The sequence below is a fragment of the Maylandia zebra genome, linkage group LG3 (assembly GCF_041146795.1).
Source record: "Maylandia zebra isolate NMK-2024a linkage group LG3, Mzebra_GT3a, whole genome shotgun sequence".
In the NCBI taxonomy this organism is placed as follows: Eukaryota; Metazoa; Chordata; class Actinopteri; order Cichliformes; family Cichlidae; genus Maylandia; species Maylandia zebra.
Genome location: NC_135169.1, coordinates 30,699,904 through 30,719,015, shown reverse-complemented (window position 1 = coordinate 30,719,015; position 19,112 = coordinate 30,699,904). Strand labels below are relative to the sequence as shown.

The window sequence follows — 19,112 nt, the reverse complement described above, 5'->3', positions numbered from 1 at the left end:
ACTTTCTAAAACTGTAATTAAATTAAATTCGAATTTTGTGTCTTTGCACTTTAACAAAACTGTGTTGATGTATTTGCTCTAATAGTACTGACATGATCCTCTGACTTTGTTTCTTCAAGCTCATTATGAACCCTATGAAACACTCCATCTTGCGGAAGAGACTGCTAATGGTCCAAATGGTACACAGTATCTTTTGAATAGCACACAGCAGCTAGAAATACACATACTTACAGGTCATAGCTTTAAATTGTAATTCTGACTCTGGCGTATTATTTTTTTAAGGTGATAATCATGACTATGAAACAATCGCTGACTTGGAAGAGACCGCAAATTGTGAAAATGGTACATGTCATGTTTTGAATATCACAGAGTGGTTAGAGATACATAAACATTTGAGTTAAAAACAGTAATTCTGGTGATTTTTTTTATAATCCTATAAATACAAATATATATATTTCAGAAGCAGATAAAGTTCATGAAGCCACATACTCTCTTACCGACCTTAAAAATTCCAGAAAGAACAGTAAGTATAGTACAAATACTCGCACATGCAAAAAAGATAAAATACATGCAAAAAACTAATTAGGAAAGGTTTTGACCTGCAGTACTGATGTAAATGTATTAATTATTTTCTTTTGCTCATTCATCTGATTATCTTAGCAAGGAAGCATCATAAACCACATGAGAGTCCTCTTTCCACTGATGTGAACATGGAAAATGCAGGTAAACTCACAACAGTCATGCACTGAAATGTCTCATTACATTGACAATATTTCTTGACAAGATTAAATGGCCTCACCACATAACACCCTTACTCTGTGTCTTTTGTGTTTGCCTTACAGGTCAGTGAAGAGAGCAACAGGAGCAAAGCCAAAGAGAAGCATAATGTAATCATACTATAATGTTTAGAGCATATGCATGCTGTATATGTTCCCTACATCCTCTGAGTGAGACACGCTTGATAGAATTTTGCATAAGCATTGCATAGGGCACTGTGAGTGACCCATGCATATGTAAATATTTTGCACAAGTCTCAGAATCGTATATAATTGTATATTTGACAGTTCAATTGGAATAATGGAATATCAGAATAGAGTGGCGTGTCTAATTTAATGTATTTTAGCATCATATTATAGCATATATCATAGCATCTCATATGTGGTAGCATACAGATTTGTATTCCCTGTCTCCCATGGTAATTGCAGCGTGCTGGGATTTGCTTGTATGTAATGATATAGACACAATATTCTGTTTTGTTGTTGTTTTGAGGGTTTTTTTGTATTATCTGGTTTAACTGACAATACAGCTTTAAATAAAGGTTTTGCAATGCTACATTAGGGCACCAATACATATTTGTACTGCATAATGTATTATACATTATGTTGAAATAAATAAATAAATGCTGTGACTGATGCTGTATTGACTTGAATGTAAACTATAACAGTCAAACCCAATAACACTGAGCTTTATAAATATGATACATCATCAAGTGTAACAGCCGTTTGATCACTAGGGGGCAGTGCAGGAAGCACAGCTGTATTTCACTAATAACTGTTGATCATGATATTTCCAAATCGATTGTGTTCTACTGAACTGCTTACATACCTTTATTGCTGCTTTCAGATTTTCTTAGATGTCAAACATGTAGCATAGATCCTGCTAGAAGCTATTAGAAGCATGGCACAATTAACACTTGTCTTGCTGCAACTGAATATGCATAAAAAGGACATTGATGATGTAACCAAACAAGAAGTGCAAATGTTGAAACTGCATTCTTGTTTATTTACTGCTTACCTAATCCATACTGCTGTGTTTGCAGCTTTGCTGTGCTCTCCAAAAATCACAGATTTGCATCGTTTGCAAGTGACTCATTAAACCCCCCCAGAAAAATATAGTTTCTGCAGACGTGTTCTCAGTGGAAACAGAGTTTTGATTTCATGTAAAGTGACACTTGATGTAGTTTGATCTCAGCTGATTTCACTATATACTAAAACTGAATTCATTTACTGAAGTTTAAACAGCTTATTATGTTGTGATTATCAGAGATTCTTTAACTTCAAACTTTTCCCATGAGCCCCAGGAACTGGCCCACTGTAGGGTAACTGAAAGTTTAAAGGAAGAAAAAATCTTTCAGAGCTACTTTTAAGGACACACGTGTTAGCTCAAAGAGGAAGCAGGATTAAATCTCACCTCACACTTCTGTTTCAAAACAGTATTTCTCTTTTCCCCATGCTCACCACATCCTGCCCACTAAGTTATGACCATCTTTAAAACCAGAATTTCACCACATGGGAAATATTTTAAAAAGGAAGCACATTTAATTCAACAGGTGGAAAGTCCAATCACACTTAGTATAGCTCTGTTGTGGTTTAATATCTTTAAAAAAAGACGTGCATCAGGAAACCAAACAAGAAGCAGAATTTTGCTTACATCATCCATGAATACAGTCGGTGTGTTTCCTGTTTTACTTTGAAGGCCTATGTCTCATGCCAGTGTTTTTAGTTTGCTTCCTTTGTCTCGTCCTGCCTAATTACTCCCAGCTGTGCTCTCCTTCTGTGTGTCATTGCCCTCATTATCCCTCAGTGTATTTCTTTTTGTCAGCGTTGTGTTCTCCCTCATGTTGTGTGTTGCCTTGAAGTTTAGGTTATAATTTCCCCATGTAGTTTAGTTTTCTATAATTTCCTTGAGTCAGTAAATAAAGCTGTATTTTGAGTTCACTCCTGTGTGTTGTGAGTCCTGAATTTTGGGCCCAATCTCCTGCCTGCCACACAGCAATCCTTGACACTCATCCATTACCTGGTGTGGTTTGAACAGCGTCCCTGTTTAAAGTTAGCCAATGTTTGATTTGGGCAACATTACCCAACTGCCCCACTGTGCGGTTACTGAGTGCAGCAGTTACAGCTACTTTTAAGGAAGAGAGAAACAACATAGAGCACGCCATCTGGCCTCAAGCTCACTTCTGCTAAATGTCAGTTTTGCTCGAGGCCGCTCACTCTCTGTGTGTGAATTTATGACCACTCCAGAATTTCACGTTAAAGGAATCGGCCCTGATGTAATGCAGTACTTTACATTACTGAGCTCAGTTTTTTTCAATTAGGAAATATTTTTAGTTATAGATTCAACTGCTCTGTGAGAAAGTGCATGGATCAACAACACCTGCTGTGAAGGTTTACTGTCCGTGAGTATGACATCTCTGTTTATCAGTTAATGCTTTATTCATCTCTCAAACTATTTTCTTAACTGCTTATAAAACTTAAGTGGCCTGTGGCCTCCATCACACTCCAGCTGTTTTTAGAGTGAGATGTTGTGGTTTATTTACTTTACATTTGAATCAATATAATAATTTTGTGTTACAGCCTTTAGTATGAGAAATTAATGGCTGCTTAGATATTAGCAGCACCCTATTTGGGATTGTCTCTGTGGCATAAAAGAAACAGTGTAAAGAAAAGTGTATTCTCTTCCTTTATAATGCTTTTGTTCACTTATCCATCTACAGCAGTTTGTGTAGTGTTGTATCTGTGAGGGTAATAATTATCAGTGGTAAAATTGCTTAATAACAAAATGAGCAGGCAAAGGCAATCTCCTGTTTCTGTAAGACCTCAGCCAAGTTTTAAGCCTTGCAATGCAGTTATTCCAGTGTGTGAAACACTTTCAAGCAAACTGCTTTTCAAAGTTTTTGTCTGGCTTTGACGTTTATTACATTAAAACCATTAACTGTATAATATTAGAGTCCATCAAGGGCACTCCCAGCATCCATAATAAACATATTACTGAGAAGTAATTTTATTACTTAATATTAGCAGATATTTGTTAGAAATTTGAAGACTGATAAGAAACTGGAGGAAAGCAGTAAAATAAAAAGTTCCCACAAATGTATCAATGTATCAACAATTCCACAGGGGGAAAAACTTTTTGCTAGATCCAGCAGTGTAACAGCATTCAGAGACTTTGTTTAACTGTTTAGACAAATTTGTTGATATTTATTGTTTTTCATTCATATTTTTGTGTGAGTGGATGTATGAATTTATTAAGATTAGTAATAGTTCTGAGAATCTATTGTGTAAGTATTATACTATATTATTATACTGTTATACTATAGTATAAACACATCACAGCATGCTGTAGTCAGATCATGTTAAGTTGTTATTTTAGTGTAAAAGGAAGAAAGCAGAAAAAAAACTATTGTTTCCTTCACAGCTCTTTGGTATCTGCTGTGCTGCTGCTTCACTCTCTCTCTTTACAGAAAGTTGTAGAAGTTTTCAGACGTGTCACTGCTGGATGTGAGGATGGGAGCCACTTTGCTCTGTGAGCTGGGCCTATTCTGTGAGTACATCACTGACTCCTATTGTTTGATTCATACTGAGCCATAAACATGTTTTAGTAAGAACAGAGCATCAGTCATTTGTACCATTTCAGGTCATGTGATCAGAGGACTCTCATGTTTGTTACCAACATGGTTGTTTGTAGACTGGATTAGATGCACTGACTCAGATCAGAGTGGAGCTGGTTTAGATTATCTAAGAAAGGTTTGTTTCTTCCTCAACAATAATTTGATGCATTTTACATAATAATATAAGATAATAACACATTATAGTAGAAACTGATAAACCACAAGTGCTTATGCATGCATTTATTTGTTTATTTTCTGTATTTCAGTCTCTTTAGTTTGATAATGTCTGAAGTTTCTGTCTTTATTGTAGTGCTTTGTACACTTCTCTGCACTGGACACGCTCAAGGTGACTGAACAGTTTTACTTTTTTATTATCTTTTGTCGTGAAAGTTTTAAAATAAACTGCTAACACCAGGTGAAGATGATTTAAAGTGGTTTAATATTGTGCTGCAACATGGAGAGAAACACATTAGTCCAACATCAGATTGGTCTCTGAAGATCGGCCACTCTGATCCTTTTATACCTTCAAAATTACTCCAATTGTCTCCCTAGCAGTGCTGGGCAAGTAACACTGACAAAGTAATTAATTATAGTTACTTCTTCAAAAAAATAACTGAGTTAGTAACTGAGTTACAAGATTCTAAAAATAATGAAAAGTAACTATTGCGTTAGTCTAACCCTGTGGGGGTCCAGTGTATAATTGGCCATTTTTAACTACTTTTGATTTTACTTCTACATTTCAATTTCACCTTTAACCCTTTAAGACCTACCATAGAACCAAGTCCACCAGAGCTTATCTTTATATTATACATGCTGTAGTGCCATTTTTGGGAGCATTTCAAGTTGCTATGCATCAATACAACCGTTATAGCCCACATTTTAGTAATATGTATGCACTAGGTTCATAGAAAGTACATAAATTGCAAAAAAGTGCAATAAACTACAAAAAAAATTGAAAATCTTTTTTTTTTGTTTTTGTTTTTACATATATTTCTAGTTAGAGAGATTTCAGAGGTTTATTCCTCAAAACTGTAAATGCAAAAAAGTTGCACAAAATAGTTTCCAACCACAGGAAATTTATTTTAAGTGTCTTCATAGTTTTATTTTTGAGATACACCAATTTTGATATCTTGCAGGAACAACGAAAATAAATATTATATTATGTATTATATTATGGGGCGATTGTGGCTCAAGAGTTGGGAGTTCGCCTTGTAATTGGAAGGTTGCCGGTTCGAGCCCCGGCTCCGTTGTGTCCTTGGGCAAGACACTTCACCTGTTGCCTACTGGTGGTGGTCAGAGGGTCAGAGGGCCCGGTGGTGCCAGTGTCCGGCAGCCTCGCCTCTGTCAGTGCGCCCCAGGGTGGCTGTGGCTACAATGTAGCTTGCCATCACCAGTGTGTGAATGTGTGTGTGAATGGGTGGATGACTGGATATGTAAAGCGCTTTGGGGTCCTTAGGGACTAGTAAAGCGCTATATAAATACAGGCCATTTACCATTTATATATTATAATGCAAATTTGCAAAGAAAACAGCATATGCATCAAAATAAACTATTTCCAGCAGTGCAATTTGAGTTCTAAGCATCCCAGAAACTATACAGAAAAGCATAAAGCAAAATATGACTTTCAAAAACACCAGTATAGGCTTATCAGGCCCTGAAGGTAAAAAACTAAATTTTCTGCAAAAATGACGTCATTTCTGATTTCAGCCAGGTAATGGTGGACATACGATAGTTCACACTGACGTCTATTGCAACCTAGGAAGTGTTGCATATTTCTGGAATATTATGTTTTTGTTGCTGCAAGAGCTTTTTATGCAATTTTTGGAAAGCTATATGTGGAAGGAAACCGTGACTTAGGACAAGCTAATGGCATAACATGTCAATACAACTCCTCTGGTTTCATATGCAAAAAATTTATTATTTATTTATTGCGCTACCTTACGTGGTTGTAGTTCTACAGAGATTTTAAAATAGTTACGCAAAATGGAGCGTGTCCACTCCAGCTGGTTTTAAAGGGTTAAAAACTATTTACTTTGCCTTGTTTGGCATCATTCTTTTCAGCACAACCTCACGTGTCTGAATTTACAGTTCTGTTTTCATTTTGACATACTGTATTAACACAATTGATCTAAAATCAGACAAAAAACATAAAATCCGAGTAGAAAAAGTGATATTTTTTTACTGTAACAACCACAAACATGTTTATTGAATCATATTTCATAACTTTAAATGCAAATATAAATTGTCAATTTGAAAATCATATGCACAAGTTTTGCAAACAACAAAGTTATTTGCAGCCATTTACATTTTACCCCTTTTTTTAAATAACCATTTCAAAACTATTTACATAACAATCAGCTGTTCTACATTCAATAAGATTTCACACAAATTATTTGTGCCATTCCAAAAATGTCTGTCCACTATAAAGGAGAACATCACAGCCTGATACCTGCAGGTCTGACAGCAGCAGGTGTATCACTCCTTTTTCTACCTGGAGACAGCAGTCACCTCATTGTTTTGACACACAACACAAAATTACCCACAACACTACACACTAACTACACAAGACAACACATTAACTACACGCTCCAAACACGCTAAACGTCACAAATCTCTCACATCTCAAAACTCGCTCTCTCTCTTTTTCTGCTGTCTTTCTTTCTCTCTCTCTCTCTCTCTCTCTCTCACCGTCACTCGTAAACCTCCCCCCTCTTCCTAAACAACCAAATGTCATGTTGCCACATCATTTTTGATTGGTCGACATGGTACATTTTTCCACCAACACGAAAGGGCTGTTTTTTGTTTTGTTTTTTGCTCATAAGCAGAGAGTGCTTGCTAGCGCTGTCCTAAGACAGAAACTATGAGGAAAAAGTATATATATTGTTTATCATGACTCTGGTTTTACGTGGCCTATCAACACAATTTAAAAACTGGTATATATCACCTTGTTGCTTTGTCATCTTGAAGTGGTCATGTGATCGGCTACTATATTCTTCCTCAGTCAAACAGCAGCACTCATGCGATTGTTTTGCCCCCCTAGCTTCAGTTGTTGTGCTTGAAAGTGATCATCGGGCAGAAAGTGATTACCGTCAGTGGGAGCGCCCATAGCTGCTTAACCCTTTAAAGCCGGTCGGAGCGGGCACACTTTGTTTTGCGTAACTATTTTTAAATCCCGGTAGTGCTGCAACCACGTGAGCTAGCGCAATAATTTTTTTGCATATGAAACCGAAGGAGTTGTACTTACATCTTATGCCATCAGCTTGTCCTCGGTCACAGTTTCCTTCCACATATAGCTTTGCAAAAACTGCATAAAAAGCGCTTGCAGCAACAAAAACATAATATTCCAGAAACACGCTTTGCCGATCCGATAAGCTGTTCATAACACTTCCTATGTTAGAATAGACGTCAGTGCGAATTTTCGCATGTCCGCCATTACCTGCCCAAAACCGGAAGTGACATCATTTTCGCGGAAATGTAGTTTTTTACTATCAGGGCCTAATGAGCCTATACTTGTGTTTTTAAAAGTTATCTTTGACTTTATGACTTTCTGTGTTGTTTCTGGGATGCTTAGGACTCAAATTGCACTGCTGGAAATAGTTTATTTTGATGCATATGCTGCTTTTTTACAAATTTGCATTGTAATATTTCGTTTTTTCCTGCAGTATATAAAAATTGGTGTATTTCAAAAATAAAACTATGAAGACACTCAAAATAAATTTCCTGTGGTGGGAAACTAGTTTGTGCAACTTTTTTGTATTTACAGTTTTGAGGGATAAGCCTCTTAAATTTCTCTAACTACAAATATATGTTAAAAAAACAAAAACGATTTTCAATTTTTTTGTAGTTTATTGCACTTTTTTGCAATTTATGTAATTACTATGCACTTAATGAATACATATTATTAAAATTTGGGCTATAATGGTTGTGTTGATGTACAGCAACTTGAAATGCTCCCATAAATGGCTCCACAGCATGTAAAAATATAATATAAGCTCTGGTGGACTTGGTTCTATGGTAGGTCTTAAAGGGTTAAAGCTGTAGCTTCCAGATTACTTACGTAGTCAGCTACTTCCGTGCAACTGATATAGGGTGTAGTAAGCTGAACACAGCTTCAACCGTCTGTTTGTTGAAAAATAGTAACGGGCCGCACCGCATTTTCTTGTTAGCAACGGTAATGCCGTTGTAACGATAGGAATAGTAATTACTGAAAAAAGTAACGCTGTTAGTAACGCTGTTATTCCCATCACTACTCCCCAGAGACCAAAGTCTTCCAGCTGTCCTTTTATACCTTGACCAAACTTAGAGACAAAGGAAATTGAAGTTGGCCCATGTCACGAGGGGGCGATACCTTCAGCCTCATCCTTAAATCCTTCTCTTCAGAGTTTAAGAATTACGACGCTGTTTTCTTACTTAGCACCTAAAGAATTACATCCCGAATCCTCCCTCGATCTTCTCTGAGATAAGGATGGGAGTTTCACTGTCTGTCTGTATAAGATCTCACCTGAACTCACAATGGCCCCACTCTGTCTGTATGTGTATGTGTGATAGAGCATAAGGCCCATTTGGGGTGCTATTGTACATGCATATAACTAAGTGAGCAAGTGATATTAATAATACTAAAGTTATCAATATATAGAGTAAAGAAATGTCCAATACACTTCCTTTTTATCTATTTAGTAAAGATTGAACAGAAAATACTGCATACTCACCCTTAAACACTTTCCATTTCTGTTTTTATTTATTCATTTTTAATACGTTTCTCATTTTATGAAAACATCAACACAGATGTTGCCTTTGATGTCATAAAAGTATTTCAGATTGCTTATATTGTCCTTGTGTTTGAATCTAGATGCTGTGCTAACTATTCAACCCAGCTGGTCCATTTTTTTCACCGGGGAGTTTGTTACCTTCAAATGTAACATGAACAAAGGAAAAGACAGCAAATTGGAATACAAAATTAACAAGAATGGTCGAGAATTTATCCAGTACAACACACTGAAAAACTACAGATTAGAAATTAGATCTACTGGTGACAGTGGTGAATACCAGTGCTCAGGTCGGACAAAGAGCTCACATAAACCAAAGCACAGTAATACTGTCTCTCTAACTGTATTAGGTAAGTCCTCAGTGAAAAAACAAGCAATACATTTAAACACTAATCTGGATGATAAAATACAGTGTACATTTGATTAATGTTGTCATGGAAACTTGAAACTTTGAACACAACCACTGTTTCTTACATGTTACTTTGCTCACAATATACACAATGCTAATGCACTCTATAATGCATCATATTCGTTTTAATGTGTAACAGCAGCACTTGTGAATGAAATTAGAAAAAAAACTTCTGTTATCTAAGCAAAAATCATACAAATACAAATCCCTCTTAACCCATCATTGTCTATCATTCAGCAGTGAACTGCATTACTTTACTAATTAGTTACAAGTAGTTCACTATTTTGTTCATGTATTAATTAAGTGCGACTTCTTCAGGCCAGAAAACTGAAAAACTGCTATACCATTCTTACGTTGGGATGTAAGATTTACTACACCACTGGAACAGTGTTGAGATGGACACCGGAAAGAAAATAAAAATTAAAAAAACAAAAAACAAAACTGAAATATGATCATAGTGAAATATGTAGATTTTACCTCAAGTCAGAAATTGAATCCACTGAAAACATATTTTAAAGTGTAGCTTTATAATAGATCATGATGTGTATATTTTATTTCATATTAGCACATAAACCCAGGGCCACAGTGAAAGCAGAAACAACAATCATACCAGTAGGGGGCAGTGTGACACTGACCTGCTCTGTGCAGAGCTCTGATGGATGGAAATATGAGTGGTTCAGACGAACCCAAAGAACCTCTGAAGGTAAAATCAGAGATCAACAAAACAGAGATATCAGAGTATCTGAAGGAGGAATCTACAGCTGCAGAGGAACAAGAGGAAACCCAGTTTACTACACTGATAGAAGTGATGAAGTCACCATTGAGAAAACCTGTGAGTTCAGTCATTTAGTTTGAAATATACATTCACTCATGATTATCAAACGTACAATGTTAAGTTTTCTGTGTTGATTTCATGTTTCTGTTTGTATCTCAACTGTTAATATGTGTAAACAGTTTCCAATAAAGTTGTTGTAAAACAACGACCCAACTGGCCTCAGATATTCAGAGGTGAGACGATCACTCTGACATGTGAGGTGCAGGAAGGAGGTGAAACCACTGCGTGGGAGTATGAATGGAGAGGACCCAGGACACCCACACAGTGGACACACAATAATGATGTGACATTCAGAGTTTCTGAGTCCAGCAGTGGAGACTACATGTGTAAGAGTCGACGCAGAGATGACTCATATTCTTCAACAGAGTGGAGTGAAGCCTTCACATTGTCAGCATCAAGTAAGTCATGTTTGTTGTGTGATCTCCATTTGACAAATGTCATCATGGTCAGCACAGGATGAATTCAATGGTCTACAAAGCATGTTACATTGTTAGTCAGACAAAGAGCTGCAGCTGATAGTAGCCTCATTGTAGACAGTTTGTCACCACTTTGTCATCAACTTTCAACTGGTATGCAGTCTTTAAGTGAGGATGTGATGAACCCTGCTTCCGGGTCCAAATTACTCTTCATTTATTAAGGCTGTTGTGTCTTTAACATGTTTTAATGCTTTGTATCTTGTTCTATTTAATCTGAACAAAACCCTAAAAAAAGTCAGTTATCACTGTCAGTCTGCCTCGCTTTTTATTAGAACTATTCATTTTAAAACTCAGTTTTGAAAACCTTACGATGCACCTAGAGCCCATACAGCAGTATGTTAATGCAGTGGTTTCCAAATTTTTTTCGCAACCCCCTTTGTTTCACAAGAAAAATGCTGCATCTCCTGCTTTGCGTTTGTGTGGGCGCCCCGTCAAAAAACCTGTCCATTATGCTAGCAGTCCACCCCTCCTAGGGGCCGGGCCCCACACTTTGGGAAGCTCTGCGTTAATGACTAACCTCGTATTTTGGATGGATTATCTCAGTTGTTCCCCTGACTTAAGTTTGTTCTGTTTACAGCATCCTGCCATACCATTGCATTTGTCCCTAACCATTGGGAACCCCCACGTTAACTTTTATCAACTTGAAAAAAATTAGTGTTCATCCTCCAGCTTAACTGTGCTAATGTGTTTATATTATGCTATACGTAGGTGTGTAGCTAGTCACCCCGTGTCACTTCATAATATACCAGCTAGCCCAACTTCAGTAACCCTAAAAACATCACTGCTGTTTAGTTTCCTGTCTTTATTGAGGTCGGAAGTGATAGCAGAGCTGTACTTTGAATTTTTCAGAATTCCCTCAGTCAGAACATGGTATATCATCTTTATACCATGTTACCACCTTAGGTAACTTCCTGCTAGCTTCTGACTCTGTTAAATTTCATAAATTCTGTTTTCATGAATGCCTGGATGTCAAATTTAATCGTTACACCTGGTAGAGCAACAACACTGATCATTTTATTAAAGATGAAAGAATTTAGACAGTTTGTAACTCTCAGTGATGCGACAGTGTTCGTTTGACTTTAGGACCTGGTGCTGAGTTTGGATCTGCACACGGCTAATGATGTCACCGCAATGCTGACCTGCTGCTCCATCACTTGAGTGCAATATTAACATAAATAAAGAGGGGAAAAATGATTAGGTTGCCAGATTTAGCTTGACACCCAGTCATTACTACAATCTGAACCCATTGGTATGGAAGTAAAACCAGAGTGGACATAATCTGAGCCTTGTGCGTGAGTTCAGATGCATGGAGGAGGTTGTAGCCTGTGCACTGTCTATGCACCCACAGAAAGGGCTCACAGCTGGGCGTGCCGAGTGAGAAAAAAATGTAAAAAGAAGAAAATAAGTTTTGTAGGAGGTTAAAGAGCATATGGATGTAGGTTTGTTGTTGTAATATTTCAGGAGGAGATGTCAAAATTTTCCTTACTAATAATTTACTCATTTTTTACTTGTTGCCATGGTGACTGATAGAGCTATAATCAGTAGTCTATTTCCCTTGTTCAGCTGGATTAAGGTGGGATGAGACATCCTAGAACTATGTATAATGATTTGGTGACATTGATCATCATTTACAGAGCCAAGTGTTGTGAACATTTTTAGAATTTATTTATTAAGTTTGGACCAGGAGTTTATTGAGTTAATGAACAGTAATTTGTGAGTTTTGAGCCTTTTTTTCCAAACTAAAAAGGGATTTTTTTTATGACATGGGAAGATGGCTGGTTTCTCTGTAAAGCATGTTCATCTCCTCCTGAGTGGTCTGACATCTGAGACTAAGCTTACTAACACTTGTTGGGTTATCTCACGAATTTGTTGTTGCAGTGGGACCTACAAAGAATCACACAAAAAAAGTAAAAGTATTTTTTTATACATGGAGTAGGAAAGGGGAAACACTGCTTTTACAATGTTGGGTGATAAAAATGTGATGTGCTCGTACCATTTCAGTTTGGTCTCTTTTCCTTGTATTTGTTTTTGGAAACTGAAGCAGAGGTGGACAAGAGGGGAAATGAAGGCTTGTAACATTAGTACAGTGTAGATCCTGACCTTTGTGTACAGTATAATATATTTACTTTTTTTCTTTTTCTATCTTAACTCAACAGCAGATCAACCAAAGTCCCAAATAACATCTGATATGAGAAACATCCCAGTAGGAGGAAATGTGACCCTGACCTGCTCTGTGAACTCATCATCATCATCTGGATGGAAATACTACTGGTACAGAGATGAGAACTCATCTGAACCTCTGATCATACAAGATGGAGTTTTCTACCCAAATGGACAAATCAGTGTCTCACAGGAAGGACTCTACAGGTGCAGAGGAGGAAGAGGAAACCCAGTTTACTACACAGAGGACAGCCAGTCAGTCAGGATTGATAAAAAGGGTGAGTTTTCCATCACTATCAAAGAGTGAATATTCCAGGAATAAAGAATGTGGAAATCAATATTGTCATTAGTCATTTATATACACTCAACAAAAATATAAACGCAACACCTTTGTTACTGCTCCCATTCCCCATGGGATGGACGTAGAGACCTAAAATTCATTCCAGATACACAATATAACCATCCCTCCCAAACAGTGGTCACAAATCAGTCCAAATGTGTGGTAGTGGGCACATCTGCCATATTGAGATAATCCATCCCACCTCACAGGTGTGCCACATCAGGATGCTGATCTGACATCATGAGTAGTGCACAGGTGTACCTCAGACTGCCCACAACAAAAGGCCACCCTGGAATGTGCAGTTTTTTGCGCTATTGGGGGTCTGGGGACCCAGAACCGGTCAGTATCTGGTGTGACCACCATTTGCCTCATGCAGTGCAACACATCATCGCATGGAGTCTATCAGATTGTCAATTTTGGCCTGTGGAATGTTGGTCCACTCCACGTCAATGGCTGTGCGAGGTTGTTGGATATTCGTGGGAACTGGTACACGCTGTCGTATACGCCGGTCAAGCACATCCCGAACATGCTCAATGGGTGACATGTCCGGTGAGTATGCTGGCCATGCAAGAACTGGGACTCAGCTGCCATCTGCCCTGAACAATGTGAACCATGATTCATCCGTGAAGCGCACACCTCTCCAACGTGCCAGACGCCATCGAATGTGAGCATTTGCCCACACAAGTCTGTTACGGCGACGAGCTGGAGTCAGGTCAAGACCCCGATGAGGACGACGTGCATGCAGTTGAGCGTCCCTGAGACGGTTTCTGACAGTTTGTGCAGAAATTGTTTGGTTGTGCAAACCAATTGTTCCAGCAGCTGTCTGGGTGGCTGGTCTCAGACGATCTTGGAGGTGAACCTGCTGGATGTGGAGGTCCTGGGCTGGTGTGGTTACACGAGGTCTGCGGTTGTGAGGCCGGTTGGATGTGCTGCCATATTCTCTGAAACGCCTGTGGAGACGGCTTATGGTTGAGAAATGAACATTCAATGCACGGGCGACAGATCTGGTTGACATTCCTGCTGTCAGCATGCCAGTTGCACGCTCCCTCATTGCTTGTGGCATCTGTGGCATTTTGCTGTGAGACAAAACTGCACATTCCAGGGTGGCCTTTTGTTGTGGGCAGTCTGAGGTACACCTGTGCACTACTCATGATGTCAGATCAGCATCCTGATGTGGCACACCTGTGAGGTGGGATGGATTATCTCAATATGGCAGATGTGCCCACTACCACACATTTGGACTGATTTGTGACCACATGGTTATATTGTGTATCTGGAATGAATTTTAGGTCTCTACGTCCATCCCATGGGGAATGGGAGCAGTAACAAAGGTGTTGCGTTTATTTTTTTGTTGAGTGTATATATGAAAAGTATAAGATCGACAAAGAAGACAGTGAATGGGAATATGAATTGATGACAAATAAAGCAGGAAAAAAAACCCCACCACAGATTGCAATAAAAGGTGCAATTATCAGTTATTATTAAGAACATTGTAATATAGCTGACATGTTTTGTAAACTCCCTATGTAAATTGTGGTGGTGATTCACATCATAATAATCTAATTAGGGTATATTATTTATTACAGCAGTACCTGAGCCTGAACGATCTTCATTTCTCACCTGGTTGATTGTTGGACTCCTTTGTGGAATTTTACTGATTCTTCTTCTTCTTCTTCTGTTGTTGTATGTCTTCAAGCGGTCAAAGGGTGAGACCATTTTCTTCTGGTATTAGATTGAATATGATCTATGATGTGTTTAAAAAGCTGCATGTAGTGTTACAACACTAAAAAAAGTAATTGTCTTTTTTTACAGATTCATTCTTTGTCAGGTTGGTTCACATTTCACTTCTCTTTTTAGCATACAAGAATTAAATCCTGTGTTTATTAAATAATAATAATAATAATAATAATAATAATAATAATAATAATAATAATAATCTACTGTTTTACTACACCTTATGTTCCACCAGGACTCAGAACACAAATCAGAATGAAATTGAGAGACAAAACAGTTCTCCTCTCCAAGGTCAGCCTTTGTTTGCTATTATTGTTGCTGTTGGTCTGTAATGTAAATATGTAACAAATGTACTAAATAAGGAAGTGGATGCTATCCACATACTATAGTGGTTAATAATTAAAATTTGTATATGTATCTGATCATCTACCCAGAAATTGTCATTTCATTTTTGTTTTCTTTATTCTTTTTAAATGTTCTTTGGAAAGTTTATAGTGATGTAAAAATGCTATGCATTTGCTGTTTGTAATGTTGTAACCACATTTAATATATTTACATGGCTTTGAGTATCAGTATTTTTTATGTTTTTTTAAATTTTTTTAGTTATTTTAACATCAGCCTTGATTTTGTAGATGATGCTTGTTTCTATGAATCAATCAAAGACTGCGACGACACACAAAATGGTAAAGTACATAAATAAGGCAATAAGGTATATAGAGTCTGTGTGATGTTTATTTATGTATGACTATGTAACTCTGTTCCAGCTGAATCTGGGGATTTCACATATTCTTTGATTGAGTTAAAAAACTTCACAATGAAAGGTAAGAATCTGATGTTATAAAAACATGAAATACAGTAGTTTACATGTTTTCATAGGACAGTAGTATCTATATTAAATTTAAAATCATTCATTCATATGAGCCTTCTAACAGAGACGAAGAAACATGCTGTCTGCTTGTCATGTGCATTCCTCAAAAATAAATAAATAAAACAAAAGCCAGTTAAATTTAAGAGGCATAAATACATCCAGTTAGGAAGCATAAAGCATGTTGACTCCATATGACCTGCTAAAAGTGACAGCAGGTTCACTGGAGAGGCAACAAAATGGCAAGCCCAAAAATGACAACAGTACCTGCATCCCATTCTAGTTGGATAGGTAGACCAGCTCCTTCGGGATGGATCGTCCACACTTGCTGTTGCCAGAAGGTTTGCTGTGTCTCCCAGAATCAGAAGGAATATGAAGACAGCAGTAATCTGTAATCCTCTGCAGGGGTGGAGGAGGGTTGAGCTTCTCTGACACTGAAATGAGAGCTAACAGCAGCAGAGAAAGAAACAGATTTTTAAACATGACAGCAAGGGGTCATCAGGAAATCTCACCTTTAATAGAGCGAGAACCTCCTTCAGTCAGTTCATGTGATAAGTTTGGTGTTGACTGACAGAAAAATCGTTCCACCCTTTGTTTATGCTGAGCATCTGTCCATCCTCTTTTAGATGACAGCCAGTTCTACACACAGGTCTACTACAATAAAGCTAAATCCAAGAGAGACAAATGTAAGTAAAGTAATACAATCAATAATTTATTTCTCTTTCTGTCTCATTTACAATTTTTTTTACAGATCAAAGAAAACTGTATAAAAACGAACAGCTGTCGTATGTAAGTAAGAGGTTACTGGCAATTAACTTTGACTAATGATGTCTTTATTTGTATGAAAATCCAGCTCCTGCAGCAACTGATGAAGACGTTTACTCTGAAATCAAGCCACAAACAGCTCTTGGTAATGAGTACCTTCAATAAGTTTTCAAGCAAGTAGATTCGGTCCCAAATCTGAATTGAAGAGATCATTGTGGGGGAAAAAAGCTAATGGACTGTATTATTAAAATAGAGCTTTATTATAAAGTGATGGCAAGCGTTGAGATTAGGATCTGTTTTCACGTTAGCATGAGCACTTATTCATTTATTTATTTCTTTAAGTATGTTTTTCTGTTACCTTGAATTGAATACGTATCATTTGACTCATTTCAAAAAGCTTTTTTAAAACAATATTATAAGTTGATTAACTTTTTTTGTCAGTAGTTTTTGTTATCTGATTACGTGTCATATAAATCATTTCTTTATTAAACCTGATATATTATTCACTTTGCAGTGTTCTGTGGTGTTTGCTGAAAAAGAAACCTGTTCAAGTTGACTTATACTCCTTCATGTTTTTTGCTCCAACACACCAGATAGAGTTGCGTGACACATGACTGTTTATCAGCTACTGCCACAGTTCTGGGTCCTTTTGACCCAGCATCTTCTGTTTCTTGTGTTTTTGTACTATTGTGTATTATGGTTTAGGTTCTGATCTTCAATTGTGCTTTCTGATCATTATTATCATTATTATCGTGTTGGGGTAGGTTTAGTTTAGTGTCTAGTCATCTCTGCCTGTGTTTGCCCTCTGTACTCTGTCGGTATGGTGTCTCTCAGTTCAGTCAGTGTGTTTCCTGTTTTACTTTGAAGGCCCATGTCTGACATCGGTGTGTTCTGTTTTGCGTCCCCCTGTCTCTTCACGTTATTTAGGTTAAGCCATGTCTCCCTCCTGTGTGCTGTTTCCTCGTTGATCTATCTTCCTTCCTATGTGTGGCAGAGGCGGAGCCAGACATTTGAAACACCCGGGGCTTAGCCCAAAAGGGTAGTATGCATGTGGGATTTTTTGTTTTTTTCTTGGGGGGGGGTAGAAATGACTGAAAGATTAATATGCTCTGTTTTGAGTTTTGTTCAAAAAAGAATGACTTCACATAGGAAAAAAATATATTTCACATGTGCAGGACACCTTAAACTAGTTTTTTAATTAAGCAGCAAGGCAGAACAAAGTCAGGGCTGTGTCAAGACACGAGGACTAAACCCCAATTCAACCAGACCCAGAACTGATCCGGAATTAAAACAGGACTACAACAGTTCAAAATCAGAACTACTGAGGACTTAACCAAGACAGAACCAGAATCATAGTAGCACTAAAAATCATCATAGACCTGCACTACACTTATTATTTAATTCTACCAAAGTACAATATTTAGATTCAGAAAAGTTTATATAATTATTTAGCCTTGTTGTGCAAACAAGCCTGCATAACTTGCATAACTGAATATGTTTCCAAAGCAACTTCATTCTAAGCCAAAGACTAGAAAATATGGTGAAGCATATCTGCCCTTTGGCTTCACCTGCACAAGTGCCAAGGTAGGTCTCCCCTGTAGAATTGGTTTTCCCTGCGTCGGGAGCAGCGCTGGGCTCTCCAAATCACAGACAAACAGTATCCCACATTCTTGATTTTTAGTTCACACACACATGTTGTTGTAATGACTAACTACTTTGGACATTTTGGAGCTGTTAGCTCTTTATACAGTAAAGTTACAGCGGGATACAAATAATATCAGGCTGATCCTGCCACAATTTGTTCCCCCTGTCTAAATCACGGACAAACAGTATCCAACAGTTGTTTATGTTTTGAACCCATTTTGCACAGAGAGGCATTTTTTGAAAAATTTATTGATAGCAATTCATCTCATGTAAACAATAACGTGGCGATGTGAAAAAAGGCACATACCTTTGATGTTGCATGACGAACTCTGTATTCCTTGTCCACACGTAAACGGTGATTACAAACGCCATTTACGTGTGGACAAAACAGCTGCGTTGTCAAAAATACCCGTGTAGGTGTGGACGCAGCGTAAAAGAGTTAGTAGTTTATTTTCCTACTACCTGCAGATTACTTGTATTTGCTTAATTGTTTACTAAATGTTTGAGGTGTGAAATAAACCGCAATGGAGCAAAATATGAGTGTGTGTGGTTGGAGGATGTGTTCGTGCGTTCGTGTGCGCGGGGGGTGTGGGCTACCACCTAACCCAACTTCAGTAACCTTACAAATGTCACTGCTGTTTAGTTTCCCATCTTCATTTATGTTGGAAGTGATAGCAGAGCTGTATGTTTGAATCTTTTCAGAAATCTTCTGTTCTTCTAACTCCGTT

At 37.7% G+C, this 19,112-nt stretch overlaps 1 protein-coding gene across 1 annotated transcript; it reads left to right on the top strand.

Annotated features, from left to right (window-relative positions):
* The first annotated feature begins 2,688 nt into the window (after positions 1-2,688).
* On the top strand, positions 2,689-17,230 carry LOC106675854 (Fc receptor-like protein 5). Its single transcript, XM_024799171.2, has 14 exons — positions 2,689-3,178; positions 4,244-4,323; positions 4,701-4,736; positions 9,240-9,506; positions 10,131-10,397; positions 10,520-10,798; positions 13,033-13,314; positions 14,963-15,082; positions 15,189-15,204; positions 15,346-15,401; positions 15,743-15,793; positions 15,875-15,931; positions 16,602-16,661; positions 16,829-17,230. Exons 2-14 carry the CDS (start codon positions 4,287-4,289, stop codon positions 16,903-16,905), a joined length of 1,605 nt encoding a protein of 534 aa, XP_024654939.2. The 5' UTR covers positions 2,689-3,178; positions 4,244-4,286; the 3' UTR covers positions 16,906-17,230.
* The last annotated feature ends 1,882 nt before the right edge of the window (positions 17,231-19,112 follow it).